This window comes from Festucalex cinctus, chromosome 6, assembly GCF_051991245.1.
Source record: "Festucalex cinctus isolate MCC-2025b chromosome 6, RoL_Fcin_1.0, whole genome shotgun sequence".
Classification (NCBI taxonomy): domain Eukaryota; kingdom Metazoa; phylum Chordata; class Actinopteri; order Syngnathiformes; family Syngnathidae; genus Festucalex; species Festucalex cinctus.
This window is the reverse complement of record NC_135416.1, coordinates 13021880-13042067: the sequence shown is the minus strand read 5'-3', so window position 1 is coordinate 13042067 and position 20188 is coordinate 13021880. Positions and strand designations below refer to the sequence as shown.

Below are 20188 nucleotides of genomic sequence, written 5' to 3'. Positions count from 1 at the left end.
TTGCCAAAATAATTTTGTTTGGGACGGATGTGACGTCAACACGTTGGCAGGCCGTCACTTGCACCCATTGAGTGAGACGCCAGATCACTTGCTTATGAATATAAGTCTGTCATTCAGACTCGATTTATTTATGTATTATGATTTCTCTAAACTGAACGGATATAAGATGACTCGGCTGTCAGTGGGAGAATACTTGCATACGTGACAGCAGCTTCTTCTGTCTCATCTCGTTTGAGTTTTTCCACATTATGTTGCCATGATCAATACCTGATTGAGTCACTTGAAGCATGTAATGTAAATCCATCTTTCTACGTGACGGTATAATTAAGATAACCTTTCATAGTCGCACCATAGGGACATGCAAGTGTGGCCCAAGTGACAAGTCGCAACTCTCACAGTATGAAACTTGAGCCAATTCGTTTGATAAAAGCCATTTGATTTTTTTGGTCGTACCTTATCTTAGTTATCTGAATAATAGATTACCAGTCAAAATGAAAAGGACCTTTCTTCTTTTTTGCTATGGAGATAGAATTCAGCCAGTGAGATATTGCATGACAGAACTTGCTTGTATACTTTTAAATTCTAGCGAATGTACCGCCACGGTAAGCTACCCCGAATTCTCTCCTGATGGATTTTCTACTGTTGTTTTTTTTTTTAAATCCCAAATCCTCTCACTTCACCTCCCTCGTTGCTCTCATTTCCTGTTCCCCCACCTTCTCAGTGAGCAGGTGCACCGGGACAGAGCCACTGAGCTGTGAAATCTCCACTCCTTGAGACACATTTCATGCCTCTCCCATCAAAATACATACACACAAGATGTCGACCTACTTTCCTCCCCGATACTTATCTTTTCCTGCATGTGTGTGTAAAACTAAGTATACGGTTAGGGTAGTGTGAAGGTTTCGGGGGGTTATTTGTGATATCATGATATTTAAGATATCAGCAAACTGATGGTTAAAATTGTGTTAGTGCTTGTGCGTATGGGATTGTGTCTGTCGCTGACCACATCTACATCTTTAATGTCTGAGAATGAATTATAAATGAGGCCCAAGGCTTGCAATACACACGCACCTTACTGTTTCCATTTAGACAAATATCACCCACATCTTCCCCTCGTGCCACTGGCATCACAAGCCTTCTTTTGTTGATGTGAAAGAGCAGAGCAAAACGTTGGCTTCTTGAGTTTCCTGTGCGCACGCTGCAGATTTCCTGTCAGGTTGAACAACAACCCCACCTCAAACTTTTTTCTTTCTTTCTTTTCTTTTCTTTTTCTTTCTTTTTTTTTTTTTTTAAATACCCATGTGTCTTTTGCTGCCAACATCTTTCAGCAGTTTAGCGGCCCACCCGACCGGCAGGTTCCTCATGATTCAGTCATGCATGCTTCATAATTCTAATTTGACTCTCATCTCTCTCATATCTGAACCCTGTCATCATTCCCACATGCCCACACGTCCACTCATCTTTTTCCACCACCTCTTGTGAAGATGACTATTTGAAGCAGCAGCCTTGGTTGGTCTCTACAGCAACTGTACATTCTGATGTTTTGACCCCGCTGACCACCGACATAATGGCAATTCCTTCCTTAGCGCATTACCTTTTCAGTTTATTCATGTTCAGAGCTGTGTCTTGCTGCACTGGATTCCTTTTAAAATGTGCAAAACTAAATAAATTGAGCACTTCACTGAGTGCTTTGATAAGTACTCTTGAAATGTCACGCATTAACCGTGTCCACAAGCGAGCAGGCACCAGCATATTGAAGTGCTTCCTGCTGGTATCTTCATCACAACGCACACAAGACAAACTGTACTGTATATGGCTCGTAAAAAACAAGTCTTAAGGTAGATGCTCATTATTCATAGAGGAAGAAAAAACAGTGAAACTTAAAGATTTATGCCCACCTCAATCGTGAAAGAAAGGAATGGGGAATCATTTTCCTGTGGGGGTTTGATAAACTGTGAACATTTTATACCACAATTTTTGTGACCAAAATGATCGCAATATGTCAGTATTGTTTCAGAATTACTGAAACAAAACAAAAAACAGATGCATGCACCCAAAGGTGGAATATGTGTATATTTGTTTAATGCACTTTTGCATGTTACAAATTGTAAACAGCAACTATGGGCTTCCATAAGTATAGCAAATAGCAAAAATACGTCCTGCATATCAGGGTACACATTGAGCAAGGTCCTCACCTTGCAGATTAGACCGATTAGAAAACTGTGACAACATACAATGGCTTCAGTTTGTATTCTTCTCAATATACACATCATGAGAAAATATTTTTGACAGCATGTCCCCTAGAGTTTTGCTATTTTTCAAGTATAAAAAAAAAAAAAAAAAAAAAAAAACAAAAAAAACACCATGGGAACAAATCTGCTGTCTACTACCTGTTTCACTCCCAAGCATAAACACAGAAGCATACAGTAACATTGCTCCACTCACTTCCACAAATCACTCTGAGTGGGCCACTAAGGTATTTATTTATTTATTTATTTTAAATCGGACAGTATCACCTCCGAGCATCAGTTTACAGTACTGAGTCATCCTCTGCCAGGAACGTGACGAAACCCTCATGAGTCACCACTACCAAGCTCGAATGTTAATAGCTCTGAGCAGAAAGGAGGGATAAATAAAGGCTACTAACACAGTCTTAAACTCGGTTATGAAGGCCTGATTATATGTAGAAATAAATGTACCATTTGCGATACAATACCGTGAGGTTGAACTGATAATATCTGGCAAAAATGTGTCTCTCCTGTTCCAGAATACCCAAAGGAGTTGGACATAATGGCTGGGCAGAGGGAAGTCTGGCTGCCTTGCCTAAGATGATGTACTTTTGCATGTAAACTTGTACACAGTAAATTCCGTAGAGTATATTTGACTCTATTTAGAGTGGGACTAAATAGACTCAGTTTAGAGTACTATTTACACTTGGAATAAACTAAAATAAAGAATTGGGTAAAAAGTAAATAAAAGTCACACAAGGGTGGAGGAACAAACTCACGACCTCCAGCTTAGCTTGGGAGACAGACAATCTACTCCCTGAGGCACACAGCTCTTGTCGTGTGTTAGTACATCACTTGTCAGCTGGAACACCAAAAAACATGTATTTGGTCTTGGAGATAAGCAAACAGTAGGAGGGGCATAGCTCAGATGGTAGTGTGGCAGTCTCCCAAGCTGAAGGGCGTGAGTTTGTTACTCAAGCCATGAGTGACTTTTTTTTTTTTTTCAATTCTTTATTTTACTCTCTTCCTTGTGTAAATCTTAGCCAACTCTAAAACTGGGTATATATAGTTGGTCCCTATCTAAATAGAGTCAAACTTACTCGACAGAATTTACTGTGTAAGCCCAACTGAGAACTCACACATATGTACAATTTTTAATAGACTTAGACTTGACTTTATTGAACCCTTTGGGATGGCTCCCTCTGGGAAATTGACATATCCAGCAGCAATAAGAACAGATAGTAAAATAAAATAAAAAATACAATCGATCAAAAAATAAGGTTATTACACCCGAATAGAATGTATACTTAAATTCAAGGCCAAAATTTCAAGAGATCATGCTAACTAGATTCTATAGCATGCAGTCATCCTATTGCAGTCTCTTCGAGAGGAAGATTGTCAGAGCGCGTGCACTGTCCTGCGCGTGCACGACACGCTGCACACAGACAGTCTGCATGTGCACAGAGAGAGAGAGAGAGAGAGAGAGAGAGGGAGCTGATATTAGTGGTGACAGAGAGCAGCAGAGAGCACATTTAGTTTAGACGAGCGGATGCGACAAGGTAAGCACGGCGAGAACAACAACCGAACACCATCACACGACTCCACTGTGCCGCCGTGACGTGCTCGTTCATTTTGCGGTGCAAGACGGACCGTGGCGGGCCCGATCTGACGTTGTTGTGTTTGTTTGTTGTTTGTGTCCGCAGATGCTGAGCGTCGCCTTGCTGTGCGTGTGCGCCGTCGCCCTCGGACGCGTGTCGGCTCGTTCCGACAGCGGCAATTTTTTGGATGATAAGTGGCTCGCTGGAAGATGGGATAAATTCAGAGATGTAAGTCACGTTTCGCCACCAGCTCCCCCCCCCCACACATTGTGTGTGTCTGTGTGGATAGTGATCATGCGCGGGCCCGTCTTTCTTGTGTGCGTGTGCGCGCGTGTGTCAGTCACACGCTCTCCTCGATACATTGTTGTTCATACATTGCAAATGACCCTCACGTGTGTTTCCTTGCTTGAACATGGACTTTTACACAACACACACATGCGCGCAGGCCTGAATTCCGTGCAGGTATGAAGCTCGGATGCTGTCTGCCCTTGCATGTGTTGTTTATGTCACAAAATGGCCAATTTACACACTGCTACTAAAGTGTGCTGCATCTCGAACGGAAGTCTTTTTAAAAGAATATATCTATAGCCTCGAGTGGTTTCCCTCTTCGCCCTCTCTCAAGTAGTGAGTGTGTTTGGCTCATGGTGCTCTTGGTTCAAATAACAGGCTTAAAGTAAGGTGCTGTCAGCCACCATTACCCCGACATGCCTAAGGCCACTTAGTGCTGCTGCTCATTGTCATGGCGAATGGCATCCAGTCTCTCATCATCATGAGCTCGGCTGCAAAGTGGCCTGCAAGGAGATTCTGTGCTGCCTTCATCATCTAAGGCCCTTTTTTGTTTTTGCATGACATGAAGCAATAATAATAATTAAAAAAAATCCCTCTTTATTGCTCCCTTACACAAGTCTGTGTATGTGCAAAGATGCTGGTATACAACATAATAAGATCGAATACAAGCACAGCATTTGCTTTCACTGTTATAATAGTGTCCTGTTTTGTTTGACATTGTCGGAAGTATTCATTCAACGATATGTTGTTTGTCATTGTGGTTGTTGCATAGTAGATTGAAGAAGTATTAGAAGAAAATATTCCAAAATTTTCAGCCAAGGTAGAGATCCATAATGTGGAACTTCGATTTAACAGATTTTTAGAATTAACCCTAAAATAGTGTCCATTGTCACTGATCAAATAGCATGCTGTTGTAGGCATACGGTTCTATAGCGCCGATACTTTATATTAATTTTATATTAATTTTCGCATCTAAGCAGCGTTGGCCTCCGTAGGTAAACTCAGCGTATTTTTTTGTTGTATTTACAATTCACCATGATGTATATTAGCTAGCAAGTTGTAGCAGGCAGGCAGCTAGCAAGGCTAACGCTGAAAAAGCCGACAATAAATATACCTGCGGTCTGGATTTTCAGCTCCTGGCCCATTTCCAACGACGAAATGTAGAGAGCACATATAAGTGTCTTCGATGACATTTTTTGCGAAAATCACTACCGTGTAATTGTAAATGCTTGAACCCAGCGTAGACATTCCTCTGGAAACTCATTTTATCCCGATCACAACATCGCTAATCACATAGTGCCAGACACCAAAGTAGCAGAGGTTTGTTGTGACCATAATACATTTGTTAAGTATATTCATGGTGAAATAGGGAGTCAGTTCACAAGTTTTGCCTCGTAAGAATACACTCCCTCAGTCGCCTGCCTGTGTCCGAACATCAACTGGCCCCGCCCACGCGCTGTTCTAAAATAGTTATTTGAGCGTAATTGTAAACTATTGGTCGCTGTTATTTACTGGTGCTGTTGCGCAATCCGATAAGACTGGTACACATCTTTCTACATTTTTGCCGCCACTCAGAACCAGCAAGGTAAGTTTCGATAAACTTTAAAATGTTTGAAAAAAGGGCTTCAATTTAATGGACAATCAACTTTAACGTTTGACCTCTGCGCCTTATTAGTCCGTTATAGCGAGTTTCCACCGTACACAGAATCAGATTTTGTTTAACATTCTTTAAATTAGGTTGGTACATTACCGTACATTCAGTTGGTTGGATTCCAAGTCCAAATCAGATCATACTCCGGTCCTTATGATCACAACATGGGCCTTTTTATATATACTAGCATTACGAAAATACCAGGTGAGGATACATGGTGGTTGGCTCTGACAGATCTGGCTATTTTCGTAAAGACTGCATCTGCAATGGATCAAACTTGATATGTATCTAATGTTGTGGATTTTAGGTGTATATGTCTCTTGCCTCCAGACATCGACAATCAAAAGTGATTTGGACTTGCTCCTACTTGCTTAAATATTATATATGCACACTCCGGTGGTTTAACACACCTTTCATTCCCGTCACTTTTAATGAGGGTCTTTACCTTTCATGCTGCATGCGTGAAGATGAATACTATTTCTCCGAATCTCTTCTCGTGACATTTTTCATGTCGGGGTGACAAACTGAAGCAGAGGCATATAATCTCTGTCATTTTCACACTTAAATCACATCACTGATGTTCCAAGTTGCCAACGAGGAACTGGGATTGTGTGTAACGTGAGACAAATAGTCTAGTTTTGAAAGACCGCGGTATGATTGTGGTTGCATTTCAATTTTTCTTGAGCTGCACAGGAACTTCCTGTTTACATGAATCACAGGACAAACCTACAGATGTTCCCTAGAGAACTGATTCACACATAAGTTAAGTGTTCACAAGCCAAGTAATTAGTCATATTTTATGCTAAGTTTATTATTTATTCTACCGTATTTACGAACATGATTCGCCAAACTAACACCTGCAGTCGATTGGAAATAGTTTCTTAAGTACGTCTTAATCAGACCAATTTGTCTTACTGTATTTGCATGTATTCTGTGATAGTCTTAATCTGATTTAAATGTTATATTTTAAGCATATACTGGCTGACTTTTATCTTTGCAGCCGTAAGTGCAGGCCTCCTGCTAAGTGCACAAGATAGGATCTTGGCCACTGATTTAATGGAAGTCCTGTTGGGAGAGCGCCTGGGGCTCTCTGAGCCGCATCTCAATTTTTAGACTTTGTAGCATCGAGTTCAGTGATTAACTGTTGTGGAAGGTTGGGGGAAAAAAAACAAAAATGAGGTGTGATTGAGAGCGTGACATGTCTTGTCTTTATATTGGAACATATTATTGCCTCTTTGATTGTATAGTTTTAGGGCACATATTTAAATACACTCTCTTCATTTCTGGTCTTACATTTAAATGCACAAATCAAAACACAGCCAATGCGCGACATTTAAGATTATGCAATATGATTATATTCATATGAGAAACTGTTTGTTTTGTAAAGGCAGGTTTGAACAGTTTTTATCTTAAACAGTAGAATATGAGAATTGCAAGGATTCAGTGGCATTCGAAGGGTTGGAGAAAAAATGTGCATTAGTTGTAGTCGTGGTCCTAATTTAAAAACAAATCATAAATGTGCCTTGACAGGCGTCATGTAATTCATTCTAACTGCTTTTCTGTCCTCTACTCAGTTTTGACCCTTAAGTTCAAATCTGCCAGCCGCATAGACACCAAGCCACAGCCCAGAACCTGCTGATTTTTAAAATCATAACATATCCTGTTGACCTCATTTATGCCTTGACTAATATGATCTTGGCCTACTGTGGCCCAAAATGGTGTGTGAGATTGATATTTAAGGACCAATGTTTAGGGCATGTTTAGGCAAAGTACGGCCTGGGTCAAACACTCTCGCTGTAATCCAATTAAGCATTTGTTTCATTAATTAAGCTGTTTTTTTTATTCTCTATTTTTTTTTGCTTGTTTTTATTCAGTGATTTTATTGTCTTTTTTAAAATTGTAAATAATGAAATTAATTAATTAATTAATTAATTAATTAATTCAGAAGACTCGGGCTCGAGTCCAGGCTCCGGCCTTCCTGGGTGGAGTTTGCATGTTCTCCCCGTGCCCGCGTGGGTCTTCTCCGGGTACTCCGGTCTCCTCCCCCATTCCAAAGACATGCATGGCAGGTTAATTGGGTGGTCCGAATTGTCCCTAGGTGTGCGTGTGAGTGTGGATGGTTGTTCGTCTGTGTGTGCCCGAGCGATTGGCTGGCAACCAGTTCAGGGTGTCCCCCGCCTACTGCCCAGAACCAGCTGAGATAGGCTCCAGCACCCCCCGTGACCCTTATGAGGAATAAGCGGCCAAGAAAATGGATCGATGGAATTAATGAATTCATTAATTAATCCAGGTTCAACATTATTGGTTAAATATTTTTTTAATTGTTAAAAAAAAAAAGATACATTATTCCAATACTAAAATACACTAGTATTTAGCATAAAAATTTTAACACCCCCCGCTATTTTTTTTTTTTTTTTTGCCTCATCTTGCAATGGGCTGATCCATATGTGCATTTTAAAAGATCAAATATGGCTCTTGAGCACACTAATTTGCCCGCCCCTGTTCGAGGGGGTGCAAATATTTGACCATTGCACGGCCCTGGCAACCCATGCTAATCTATATCACTGCATTGGTTTGTTGCTTTTCAGCAAACTGAGAAAGTTCAAGAGTAATAAAAAGTTAATTTGCATAGGAATATACAATCTCCTTTTCCTTTTTAAGAAAGTAAAACCCCTGAAAATGCTTGATTGATTTGTATTTTAACGGTGAAAGGAACCGATCATTTTCACATTAAAGGTCGTGTGTTCATATGTCGTGTGCTGTTTCGCTTTTGGAGGGCGAATGATGCAAAGAAGGTACAGACCTGGAGGCCTTTTCCACTTGAGAGCACCTCATTGTTGATCTGTGCGTGTGTCCATGAGTGCGTGCTTGAACCAGACGGGCTGAGTACAGTGAAGACGTGAGCATTTCTCTTGTTGAACATTAAAATGGAGAATAGAGAGGAGGAAGCCATTAGGGCACAATTAGCGGTGGATGGAAGGGAGGAGGGAGGGCATCCATTCTGACTACAGTAGATGGAAGCAAAGGTGATAGAAGCGGTTATTAAATGCAACATTTTTCTCGAGCACTCATTTTTATCACAAGTGCAAAATAGATGAGAAGAGCTAATAGGCCTTGAGAGTGACAGTATTTTGTTTGTGTGCAAATGACGAGAGAAGATTGTTGAGTGGGTGAGAGGAAGAGAGAGACAGAGGTGGAAAAGAGATGGGGCGATAAAGTGAATGCTTTCTATTTTTAGACTCCCAGGAAGCAATTAGATCATCCATAGTTACATTTGGGTTTTTATGTTTGGCAAAAGTCGGCAGGTGATTGCATGCGTACACCGAGGCGCATTTGTCCTCTCTTCTGCAATTTTGAAACATTTTGCTGCACAACAATCATTTTGATAATGATACTTTATGTTGCCTGTTTAATGAACTGTGTTTATTTGCGTGAGTTGTATTCAATCTATTAAAAAATCAGACCAAGAGCGGTTTTTATTGTTTTGTTGTTTTCCTCATTCACATCTCAAGTAGGAGAATGGAAGCTCACACAGCAAAAACATACAGTGCTGTAAATCCTCACTTGAGTTTATTTCTTAGTAATGAAATATGATGACCTTGTAAAGGGAAAATATGAAAATGAATCAGTAATATAGGACAAGAAAGGGGCAGTAATAAGAACTGAGAAAAAAATGGCAAGAGTTGGCCCCTCTCGACATCATGGAAGGGCGGCACAAGGGGAAAGAGGAGGAGGATTTGACATTAAAATGTCATCCTTTGGAAAAAATAACAATCCACAAGGACATATACTGTATGTATGCATTTATGCACATATGACTTGCAATGTATTTTTATGCTAATATGCAATATATTTTTTATAAATTGTTTAGTGAAGTAGTTTGAATAAAATAAAGTTTTCTTAGTCCATTGTGGCGAAATAAACGTGTATATGGATGCAATGTGATGTAAAATGAACATTGTTGGCTGAAACCGAAAACTGAAAAGGAGGAACCTGAGAATGGAAACTGAAACACAGACAGAAAAAACAACAACTATATCTTCAAAACATAAAAAAAAAAAAAAAAAAAAAAAAATGTCCTCGTCTGGATTAATTTCTGCACTTTGATAGATTTGTCTATGTGTGGGTTTGTGTGACTGATCTTTTAAAGTGCTTTTAATTCTAATTACTACGTGAAACACTCTTAGGAAAACAGAAAACATCATAAATTAAATTCTACAATGAATATCAACTTTAAATTTTCAACAGAAATAGTCTGACGGTGTCCTTTTAGTAAAGTAATATAACACTGGCTTTGAGCTAAAAACCCCTATGTCACAATTTTTATATTATTTTTCCCCACAAATCTTACAATTGGTCAGTCCACAAGTGTGTTATTTATTTATTTATTTTTACTAATTATTGAGCGATCTTAAATTTGCTCTATGTAACATTTTGCCAAAAATATCTTTACAATAGCCTTTTTATTTTACCATTTATGGCTAAACATAATAATAAACATCTTCTAATTAGCAGATTAACACTTTAGCTGTTCACAGTGGGCACTTGGGCAAGCCTCTAGTTTTCGGACTGGATTCGGGTTTGAATTTTCCGCCCTCTATCTGCATATGTGACATCATGTGCACGTTGTGTTAAGGGAGTACTTACATTTTTCGGCCATACATGGCAGTAGCAATTCGACATAAGCTCTTAAAGCAATAATGTTGCTTATCTAAGAATGAAAACCAGTTGTTGGTTCATTATGAAGAGGAAGTGTCATTTTGTTCTTTATTCATTCATTTATTTTTAATCCAAAATCTAAATATTTGATTATTCTGGAGAATTTTCATTAGGGTATCGAAAAACCGAGATATTTAATGTGCCGCCCTAAATGAAACGAAACCATTCGGTTGTACACCACAGAAGCAAGAACTTCAGAGAGATTTTTGGAAGAAAATTCACTTAATTATACCACATAATTAAGTAACTCCACCTAAATTAGAAATGCTTCTTTCAGTAGGGACTTGCATCAGTACATCAGAGGGGGGAAAAAAATGCCGTTCAACTTGTTTCTTTTTAGTCGCACTGTTAAACGTATTCCTGCTTTATCAGCCCATTTCCTTCCTTTTCTGTTTGATTTGCATGGCCTGGAAGAAAGTCACAGAAAAGCAGTTTGTGCAGTCTCAAACAGTATTATCTAATCACATTAATTTAATGTTCTACTTATTATAGGGATGAGCAGTTCTCATCAAAATGAATGTGAATAAAACATTTGTTTTTTGGGAAAACGTTTCATAAGGCGGCTCCTGCTGATTAATCAGCATTATGTTTAGGTCACACAGTTAGTCACATTGTTGGAACATGCTGATCTCTCCTTGTGTTGTTAGTCAGTGCTCATGTTTCAGAAAATTAGTACAATTTAAATAAGTCTTCTTGTATTTGATTCGTTGTCTGAAAAGGAAGATACACAACTACCGTTCTGTTTTCTTGTATGTTCTATATGCTTTTGTTTTTCAATGTTTGCTTTTTCCACTGTTCAGTTTGATGAGATTCCCATTGCTACGCTCAAGTCACAGCATTATCTTTGCAAAACACACGCACGCCCTGAGCGGTGGTGATTGATGCTCACCGACACTTTCATCCATTTCTCTGATAAAGAAACCACTAACAAAATCATTTCCTTTCCACTCTTTCTATAATGCATTCCGTAAAGGAAGTGGAGGTTTGTATAGATCCTTTCATTGCTATTGAATTTGTCATGTAGATATGCGTGTATTTGAAGTGTCTTTTGAAACCATGTCCTTGTTAACCTTTTTTTCAGGAGCCGGGAACATGGACGCCAGCCAAGCCCTTTGATCAAGGTCTGTGTCTATAAAATGCAGTACACTATTTTTGTTCACACTTCTGTATAGTTCTATGTATATCTGTACCAATATGTTCTTTGGAAGCTACTGTGCTTCATTTTTAGTAAAGGCCTGAAAATAAAATCACAGCTTTTTTCTAATCCAAAACCCAAAACCTTTGCATCATCTCCATACACAATTTGCTGTAATGAGCCCCAAAACAGTGGCACAACATTCTACCAAGACGTCAGATGTCCTGTGCTGAAAATGCTAGTCAGTAAAAAAAGATATCGATAACTCACGATTTTCATACATTTTTCAAAAATGGATACAAAAAATATGAATGAAAAAAGTTTTTGAAGATCTTTTTAGTAGGAATAATTTCAGTAGACTGTAACGTCTTCATTCCATGCCTTATTGTGTATATTCAAATACTGGGTACCATGTTTTTTGTATGGAAGCCAAGCCCATTCTTACCAGTTAAAAAAAAAAGAAAAAAAGTTTACATTTCCAAAAAACTTTTTTTAATTTATTTTATTTTTTTATTTTTTCATTTTTTTAAATTTATTTACTTTAAGAAGCCCATTTCTACTACATGAGTTCTTGTTGTTTACGGTCAGAAGCTCATTTCTGCCAGTGGATTTTAATATATATATATATATATATATATATATATATATATATATATATATATATATATATATATATATATATATATATATATATATATATATACATTAGTTCTTTAGTTAGTTTGTCCACCAGTTAAAAAAAAAAAAAAAGATGTGCAAGCCGTACGATGCTTATTTATTTATTTATTTATTTATCTGCTTATGAGTTTTTTTTGTTGTTGTTTTTTTTACATTTATTTTATTTATTTATTTTTAATTGGTGACCGCTTGAGTGAAGTGGAGAAAAAAAGGAGAGCCACAGTTTTCTGATACACTTTCTGGACAAAAAGTCGAGCTGACAAAGAAAAAATGAGAACAATTTATAAAACCAGTTTATTTTATTACATTCTCTTTTAATTTTTTTTTAATATATATACAAAACTGTGCTGTTTCTTTTCTTTTCTTTTTTTTTCAGAACATGTACCAAAAACAAATATATTTTGTGTCTGCTGGCATCATTTAAAAGGAAGTAGAAAAGGAACGAAAGTCTGTAATTTCTCCTCAGTTGTGCTCTCGTGCTCATCTAATGAAGCGAGCCAACATGCCTGGATAGAAAGACTTAATGGGAATCAAGAGGAGCTGCTGCTCAGTCACATGCACTCCGTTTGCTCTCAAATTGAAATTTACTCTTCATCACAGTAGCCGTTTGTCATTTGACAGGCGACTAGCTATCCCCCTTTTATCCCCGGGCGACTGATCATCTAATAAAAGTAAATGACAATGGAAACATCATTTTTATCCCTCCAGTCACCTTGGTTCGCTATTGTACTAGAGCGGGTGATAAATGCGAACTCGCACCCCAGCCCGCTGGGACGTGAGCGCATAAAAGTCACGAATGTAACCTCTAGCACGCCATATCCACACTGGACATGACAGGGAAACAATAGTATTAGAGAGTGCGTTGGAGGATGGAGGCTGTGTAATCTAGCAAAGCTGCTCAGGGATTACCCTAAGGTTCTTTAGCGGAGGTCGCTCACAAACCGTTCCCGGATCAGTGCAGGGCCTCGGATCCTCTCTGTATATGTCACTGTACGTGCCAAAGGCAGACCTGCGACCAGTGGCTGACTCGTGCTTACCAATAAAGATCGCACCTTCAAGCTAAAACGTTCACATCTAAAATTAAAAGCTGCCCGTTAGCCCTCGGCTGCTAGCTAAGAATCACCGCGCAAGCTACGGCTGATGTGAGGTCAGACGTAGTATCTATAACTAGTTCCGTCTGTTTTTAGCTGTAAGGATACTTACGGTATTACGGCTTTAGGTTTGGCGTGAGAGAGACATTAGTGGCTAGAATTAACATACGCAAGCAGATGTCTCACACATATCCATGTAGCTTGAGAGGATAAAAATGAAAGTACACGATTTGACTAAAGAATTGCTGACGCGTCTCGGAAAGAACAAAACGAACATTTAATCCGAGGAGATTATTCTCTCTGTTTATTGTTTCTAGAAACGCTTCCTAGAAAGAGCCACAATACACATACTTAAAAGAGTTCTTTTTTTTGTGTGGGTGCGCGCACAGGCCTTGATCCCACCAAAGACCCATGTCTGAAGATCAAATGTGGCCGCCACAAGGTGTGTGTGGCCGAGGACTACAAAACAGCCACTTGTATCAGCCAGAGGAGGGTTAGGTAATCAGCACAAGCACACTCACACTCACATGTTCAAACGGTCCCGCTAAATTGCAGTCAGATGTTTCCATATGACAAAGCTGCAAATTCCTATCAGCAGCAAATCAAGTTTTTATGACTTCCCCCGGCTTCATGGCAGCCTAATGTGTTGTCTCCTCACTCGGAGGGATTTTCCTCTGTACTGGTTGCCGCGCTCCCTCGTGATGGTGACTGTTGAGTCCAATTACCACACTGACGCAAAGCTCTGCCAAGTTATGTGAATGGGCCTTGGAGATGAGTTTGTTGTGTGTGTTTGGTGGCGACACGTACTGCAGACTGAACTCGGGACAGCCACGCCACGCTGACCTCATTTCTCCATTCTCAGCCATGCACCGCAATACATTACCAACATATCGAATGAGAAAATGATCACACGCATATCCTCAATCTTCATCGTCGTGTTTCTCTTCTCCAGCTTTAAAGACCCCAGTTTGTACCAGAGTCCCGGCTCAAAGTGCAAACCTTGCCCCGTGGTCCACCCTTCCCCTGTTTGTGGAACCGACGGCCACACCTACTCGACCAAGGTACCATGAGTGCACTCAACAGCAGGGCTGTAACGATAATATCGTGATATTAAAACTGCCACAATACCGTCGTCGTCATGTTCACAATATTTAAAAGGAACACATCTGTTAAAAAAAAGTCAGGTTGATTTCCATTTGTGCAGTTCTAGCACCCTCTAGTGGCTAGTTTATTATTGAAATTTAATTGTATTAGGGATCTTTTGGCCCTCTATGTTTAAAATTATGCTAATTGTCAGATGAAAGGGAACCTAATTTGCTTGTGAAGCGATCAATGTGAGCTTGCATTAGCAAGTAAGTGCCTCAATATTGTTATGAGCGATTGTAGGTGGTTTATATGCATTGCTGTTATTTTTGTTTTTTTTATTTAACCTTTATTTAAGTTATGTACAAAAGCACAATATTGTTTTTTTTAGTATGAGCTCTTATTATTAATTTTTTTTTACAATATTGAGATCTTTTTTAAATAACACACACGCACACACACACACACACCCCCACACACACACACACACAATATCGTGATAATTATCGTATTGTGACCTTCGTATCATTATAAATATCGTATCGTGATGTTTGGATATTGTTACATCCCTACTCAACAGTATATTGGTTTTTTTTGTTACGCCCCCTCCCCAGGAAAAAGAAAATATTTTGTACCCTCAACTCTCTGTTTCGACTATAAATTGTATGATTCTCTATAAATTATTGCACCTATGCAGACAGGTCCTTGCGCACTCTCTAACAATGAGAGCACCACTGCCACCTACTGTAGTGGATGTGCAATTACACTTAATTCTAGTACAGAAAAAAAAAATGTTCCCTGGGGTCAATATTAAGAAGCATTTCTAATCCAACAACCCCCCCCTTGTGAGAAGGACTGACTTCAGAACCAGTTTGACTTACAGTATATGCACCTACACATTGTAAATGTTATGTTGTGTTTTTAATATCTGAATGCTACCGCTACTCAGTTTAATTTGTCCTGATGAGTCACCACACCAAGTGCAACCAAGTGCTGTTGTAACGAAAGTATAGTACTATAAATTACTCAGCCATTACTATGAATTATATTTTTTTTCGATGGAAAATATAAAGACATTATAGATTTATTAAATTGAGAGCTTTGTGAATTTTTTTTGTATTGTTTTAAGATGGGTCAAACATACAATATATAGACGGTGTGACTATATAGCATACAGGACAGTACATGGTTGTACATGGATACTATGATGTAGATATTATTCCCATTGCAAAATTGTTATATCAGAGGCTATCATTGGCAAAATACTGCAATAATATTGTATCAGGAGAGCTCTGCGATTTCCCACCCCTTGTACACATAAACTAAACATGTTCCTGAGTAGAAACAAGTGAGTCACGTTAGTTTTCTCATAATACGACTCACATTTTTCTACTTCCTGGGTTTCATTGTGTTAGTGCAAGTTAGACTACCAGGCATGCATCACTGGCAAGAAGATTGCTGTCAAGTGCCCTGGCATGTGTCCTTGCCCCGCTCAGCCTGAAGACAGCTCCGTAGAGAGGAAAGGTGAGAGACACGCACACACACTAAGATGGATACTGTGGTGCATGATCAGGATGAACAGGCAGATGATATCCCGGCGCCTTTTTCGAGATCATTGATCACCTGAAGTGATTCCGTCGCCTCTTAGCCACCAAAATGAAGGAGCGAAGCAATAAAGCGGCATCATTAATCATGACTGTTGTTCTCTCTCAGTGTGCAGCGAGTCTGAACTCAAGGAGGTGGTGGGGCGACTCAGAGACTGGTTTAGAGTGCTACATGACAACGGCAACCACAAGAGAGACAAGATCCAGAAGAACAGTGAGTACAAATATATATATATATATTATATATACATAGTATTACCTCAACTTGATTAGTCTTAAAAGGATACTTCACATTTTTAGGCCATTATAGCAATAAAAAGTGAATATTTTGTCTATAATTCATTTGATATTTTCATTATTGTTCTCGTACAATTAATACTTTGAAAAACAGTTTTGACACTTGTTGTCGACTGGAAATGACATCACGTGCTCAGGACTCAGGTAATGGTTACATAGCTGACCTGCTTTCTAGGTTTGGTCATGTGACGCAAGCTGTGAGCTCTGAGCACATGTGATGTCATTCTCAGTTGACAGGAAGTTCCAAAATGTGTTTTTAAAGGTACTAATTGTACATAAAAAATAATGAAAATATCAAATTGTAGACCAAATATTCACTTTTGATTGGCCAAAATGGTAAAATAAGTAAAGTATCCTTTTAATGAGAACTCAATGAGGTCTAAATAGCGCGAGACGTACAGTATAATCTGTCTGCTCACCCATGCTGAGACGAAACATGTATGTAACTAGATGCATATTTTTAATGTTGGCCAGTGTACGGTAGGGAATTATAGAGTTTAAAATATGTTATTTACGTAGGTTGATGCAGCTATGTTCGCATGTTTAACTGATATGCGTTTCCAAAAAATGAATATAAGGCTTGGTAAAGTGCTATATGCATGAAATTTTTCATCAAAAGTATAATTCGTAAGCCGTCGGCTACAAAATCTCTGATCGTCTGTCCCTACCAGAATTTGAAATCGGGGCATCGCCTATATGCAAAGATCCTCTCGGATGGATGTTCTCCCGCCTGGACACGAACTTTGACCTCCAACTGGACCAATCAGAGATCAAGAGCCTCTACCTGGACAAGAACGAGCCGTGCTCCGACGCATTCTTCAAGTCATGCGATACGCACACCGACAAAATTATTTCCAGCTCCGAGTGGTGCACCTGTTTCCAGAGGTACACAGGTAATGAATGTCGCTTTAGCGTTGCCTTAGACGGGAAGTCATTTCTGTCGAAAAAGCAGGAACGCAGTGTCACAATAGCACACAAAAAAGTCAAAGTTCCCATCAACAAAACATAAGCAGACGTGTGCAGTTTGTCACCTCAGAACCTCCTGTCGCCTTTCTAGACTCCCCTTGCAAAGCTGAGCTGTCATCCATCGGCAAGAAGCAAGTGGGGAAAAAGTTGCTCGGTAAGCCCAAACGCACGCACACATGCAGTACGCACGCATGGAAACACTAATCGTGTATCCGTCTCGCAGGCCAGTATCTGCCCTCTTGCGACGAGGACGGCTACTATCGCTCGCACCAGTGCCACAGCAGCAGAGGCCAGTGCTGGTGTGTGGATCGCTATGGCAACGAGCTGGCCGGCTCGCGCACCCACGGCCCGGCTGACTGCGGTAGGTGAAGTCATGCGAGGGAACCGAGAAAGGGAGCAACACATTCAAAACGAGGAGATACAGTATGCAAATTGAGAAACATGTAAAGGAAAAAGGTCACAATGAGTTTTAGTGCTCATTTAAGATGGCATCAGAAACAAATTGCCTGCGCTTTATTTTTATTGGTGTTGCTGAGAACCAATGTGAAAAAAATTGTGCAAAGAGAACAATACAGTAAAAGTTAAGATGATGTGCAGGTGCATCTAAGTTACCTGCAGCTTAGTCAAGGAGCAAATTTTCTGTATAGTTAATTGTGATACTGATATTGTTTTTTTTCTCTTTTTTTTTAATCCAATTTAGTAATCAGATCAAATCCGATTTGGAAGAATAAAAATGCAGATAACTGATTAATCAACCTATTAATTAAAAAAAATTATGTCATGAATTTATTTATTTTTGGTCCCTTAAAGACGTATTTAAGGATCTTTTGTCTGAGTAATTCATGTTTGGATGACGGCCATCTTTCTGCCTGACGTCTGTCCATATGCAGGCAGGCAGCAGCTAGCTTGCTTCGCTAACTAGAAAACAAAGCTTAAATAAATTAGTGTGCAACTTATACCCCAGCTTGTTTCTTGTCCGGGCTGCTGAGCTTCAGGGAGTCACGCTAGCTATGAACATTGTTTACTATTTGTGTCAAATTAAACTCTTGGAAGATTGCTTTCACGCACAGAAGCACACTTCCGGAAGTCAATTGTGACGTTCTCTGTGTTTAGGCGTGATTTTAGAATCTTCAGGAGATCTCGGTAGCGGAGACTCATTGATCACCGAAGACGACGAAGATTCCTTCGTCCTCAGTGAGCAGGCCGGGATGGACGATGAGGACGACGACGAGGATGACGACGATGAATACCTGTCGTAATTTTATTGTGTTCTTTTTTTTAAGAAAAGAAAAAAGAAACTGTTTGGTCAAACTGCACGTTTCTAGGCGACTCCCCAGGCAGATATTTCATCATACTAACAGCCTAAGGACTAATCTTTGTCTTTGTTTATACCTCTATGTATAAAAAAAAAAAAAAAAAAAAGAAGATGTTTCATGTTTCTTTTCATTTTACTTCCTGACTATAAAATAGTGTTGGCTAATGGCATTTGTTGCCTCGAGTGCCGTTGCCAACAATGACAGCCAATCCTGTGCTTTGGATGTGGTCACATGTGCAAAGAGCTCCCCTTTCATTGGACGCTCGTGTCCTCTACTGTGTCCTGTCCTTGTACGCCACTCTCGAGTGTGTTGATGCCTGAGGCGCGCTATTTAAGAGATTTCCTCCCTCCTCTTCTTCATCCCTCGCTCTCCTGCTCCTTATCTAATCTTCCTGTGTATAGGTGGGATGTTGATGATGTAGATAAGAGAATAGTGCACTCTTTAGGTTTCTTTTCATCTCCATTCGTAACTGTGACTGTGTGGAAAAACAAGATAAGGGTCCGACACGCTTCGACGTTGGAAGAGTAGAGACAAAAATGTTAAACGTTGGAAACCTATATAAAAAAAAAAAAAAAGAAAGAAAGAAAAAAATCAAATCATCTCAAAAGGCTCAGCTACCGATTAGTGCTTAGAGGGAGGGAAAAAAGCCAGAGGCGTCGAGGGTGGAATTGGTGATGTATTTTTCTAATCCATTGTTGGATGATTACAGAGGATTTGTTGTAGCATGTTCAAACGCTGCGTGACGTCGCAGCAGCCAACTTCAAAATAGCGTGTACAGATTGAAGCACGGCTAGCAACAAATCACATAAAAGATGTTTACTGAGCTTAGAAAAAAAAAAAACATGCTGTACAGTAGATGTTATGCATTTTTCTTTTTTCTTTTTTTTTTTGTCTCGTTGGATTTGAAAAGAAGAAATGTGTTGCACAGTAAAAGAACCACAGAGGCATGCAGGGTGATGGAAAGGTGAAGGTGTGCCTTTTTCGAGCAGGGGCAGGTGATGCACTGAACCTGGCTTAAGCTGATCTGATTGGGAAACAGCGAGAGGCTTTTTGGCTGGCTTTTCTCTTACAGCTGTTGTTCTCCTTTCTTTCGTAGGTTTGCTAAGACGTAAACGAGCATGTGAGCTATTTAGGGGATAAACACGATGCAATTTATTAATAATCTGGAATTAATTGTATTTTCATCTTTAATTTTCATATATATATATATATATATATATATATAAATAAAAAAAATAAAACTAGTAAACTAGTAAATAAAACTTAGTTTTTGTTTTTTTTACGCTGAATTATATATATATATATATATATATATATATAATTCAGCGTAAAAAAAACAAAAACTAAGTTTTATTTACTTCCTGTGACAACTGATAACCTCTGCTCACATGTGCAGCCAAACTTAAAGCAGAGTCACTAGCGCAAAGAAGGATAAACACGGACTGTAAGCGAAAAGTTTTGAGAATTGTTTCTATGAGAATAATATAAAAAAAAAAAGATGCCTGTAAAGCTAAGTTTTGATCATTTTGGTCAA

The 20188-nt window shown here is 39.2% G+C and overlaps 1 protein-coding gene across 1 annotated transcript; it reads left to right on the top strand.

The window, feature by feature from the left end:
- The first annotated feature begins 3624 nt into the window (after positions 1-3624).
- Positions 3625-19847, top strand: spock3 (SPARC (osteonectin), cwcv and kazal like domains proteoglycan 3). The gene is made up of 11 exons (XM_077524523.1): positions 3625-3787; positions 3932-4054; positions 11566-11605; positions 13778-13886; positions 14341-14449; positions 15887-15995; positions 16185-16289; positions 17044-17265; positions 17430-17492; positions 17562-17699; positions 18452-19847. The coding sequence occupies exons 2-11, from the start codon at positions 3932-3934 to the stop codon at positions 18595-18597; spliced, it is 1164 nt and encodes a 387-aa protein (XP_077380649.1). The 5' UTR covers positions 3625-3787; the 3' UTR covers positions 18598-19847.
- Positions 19848-20188: the final 341 nt, after the last annotated feature.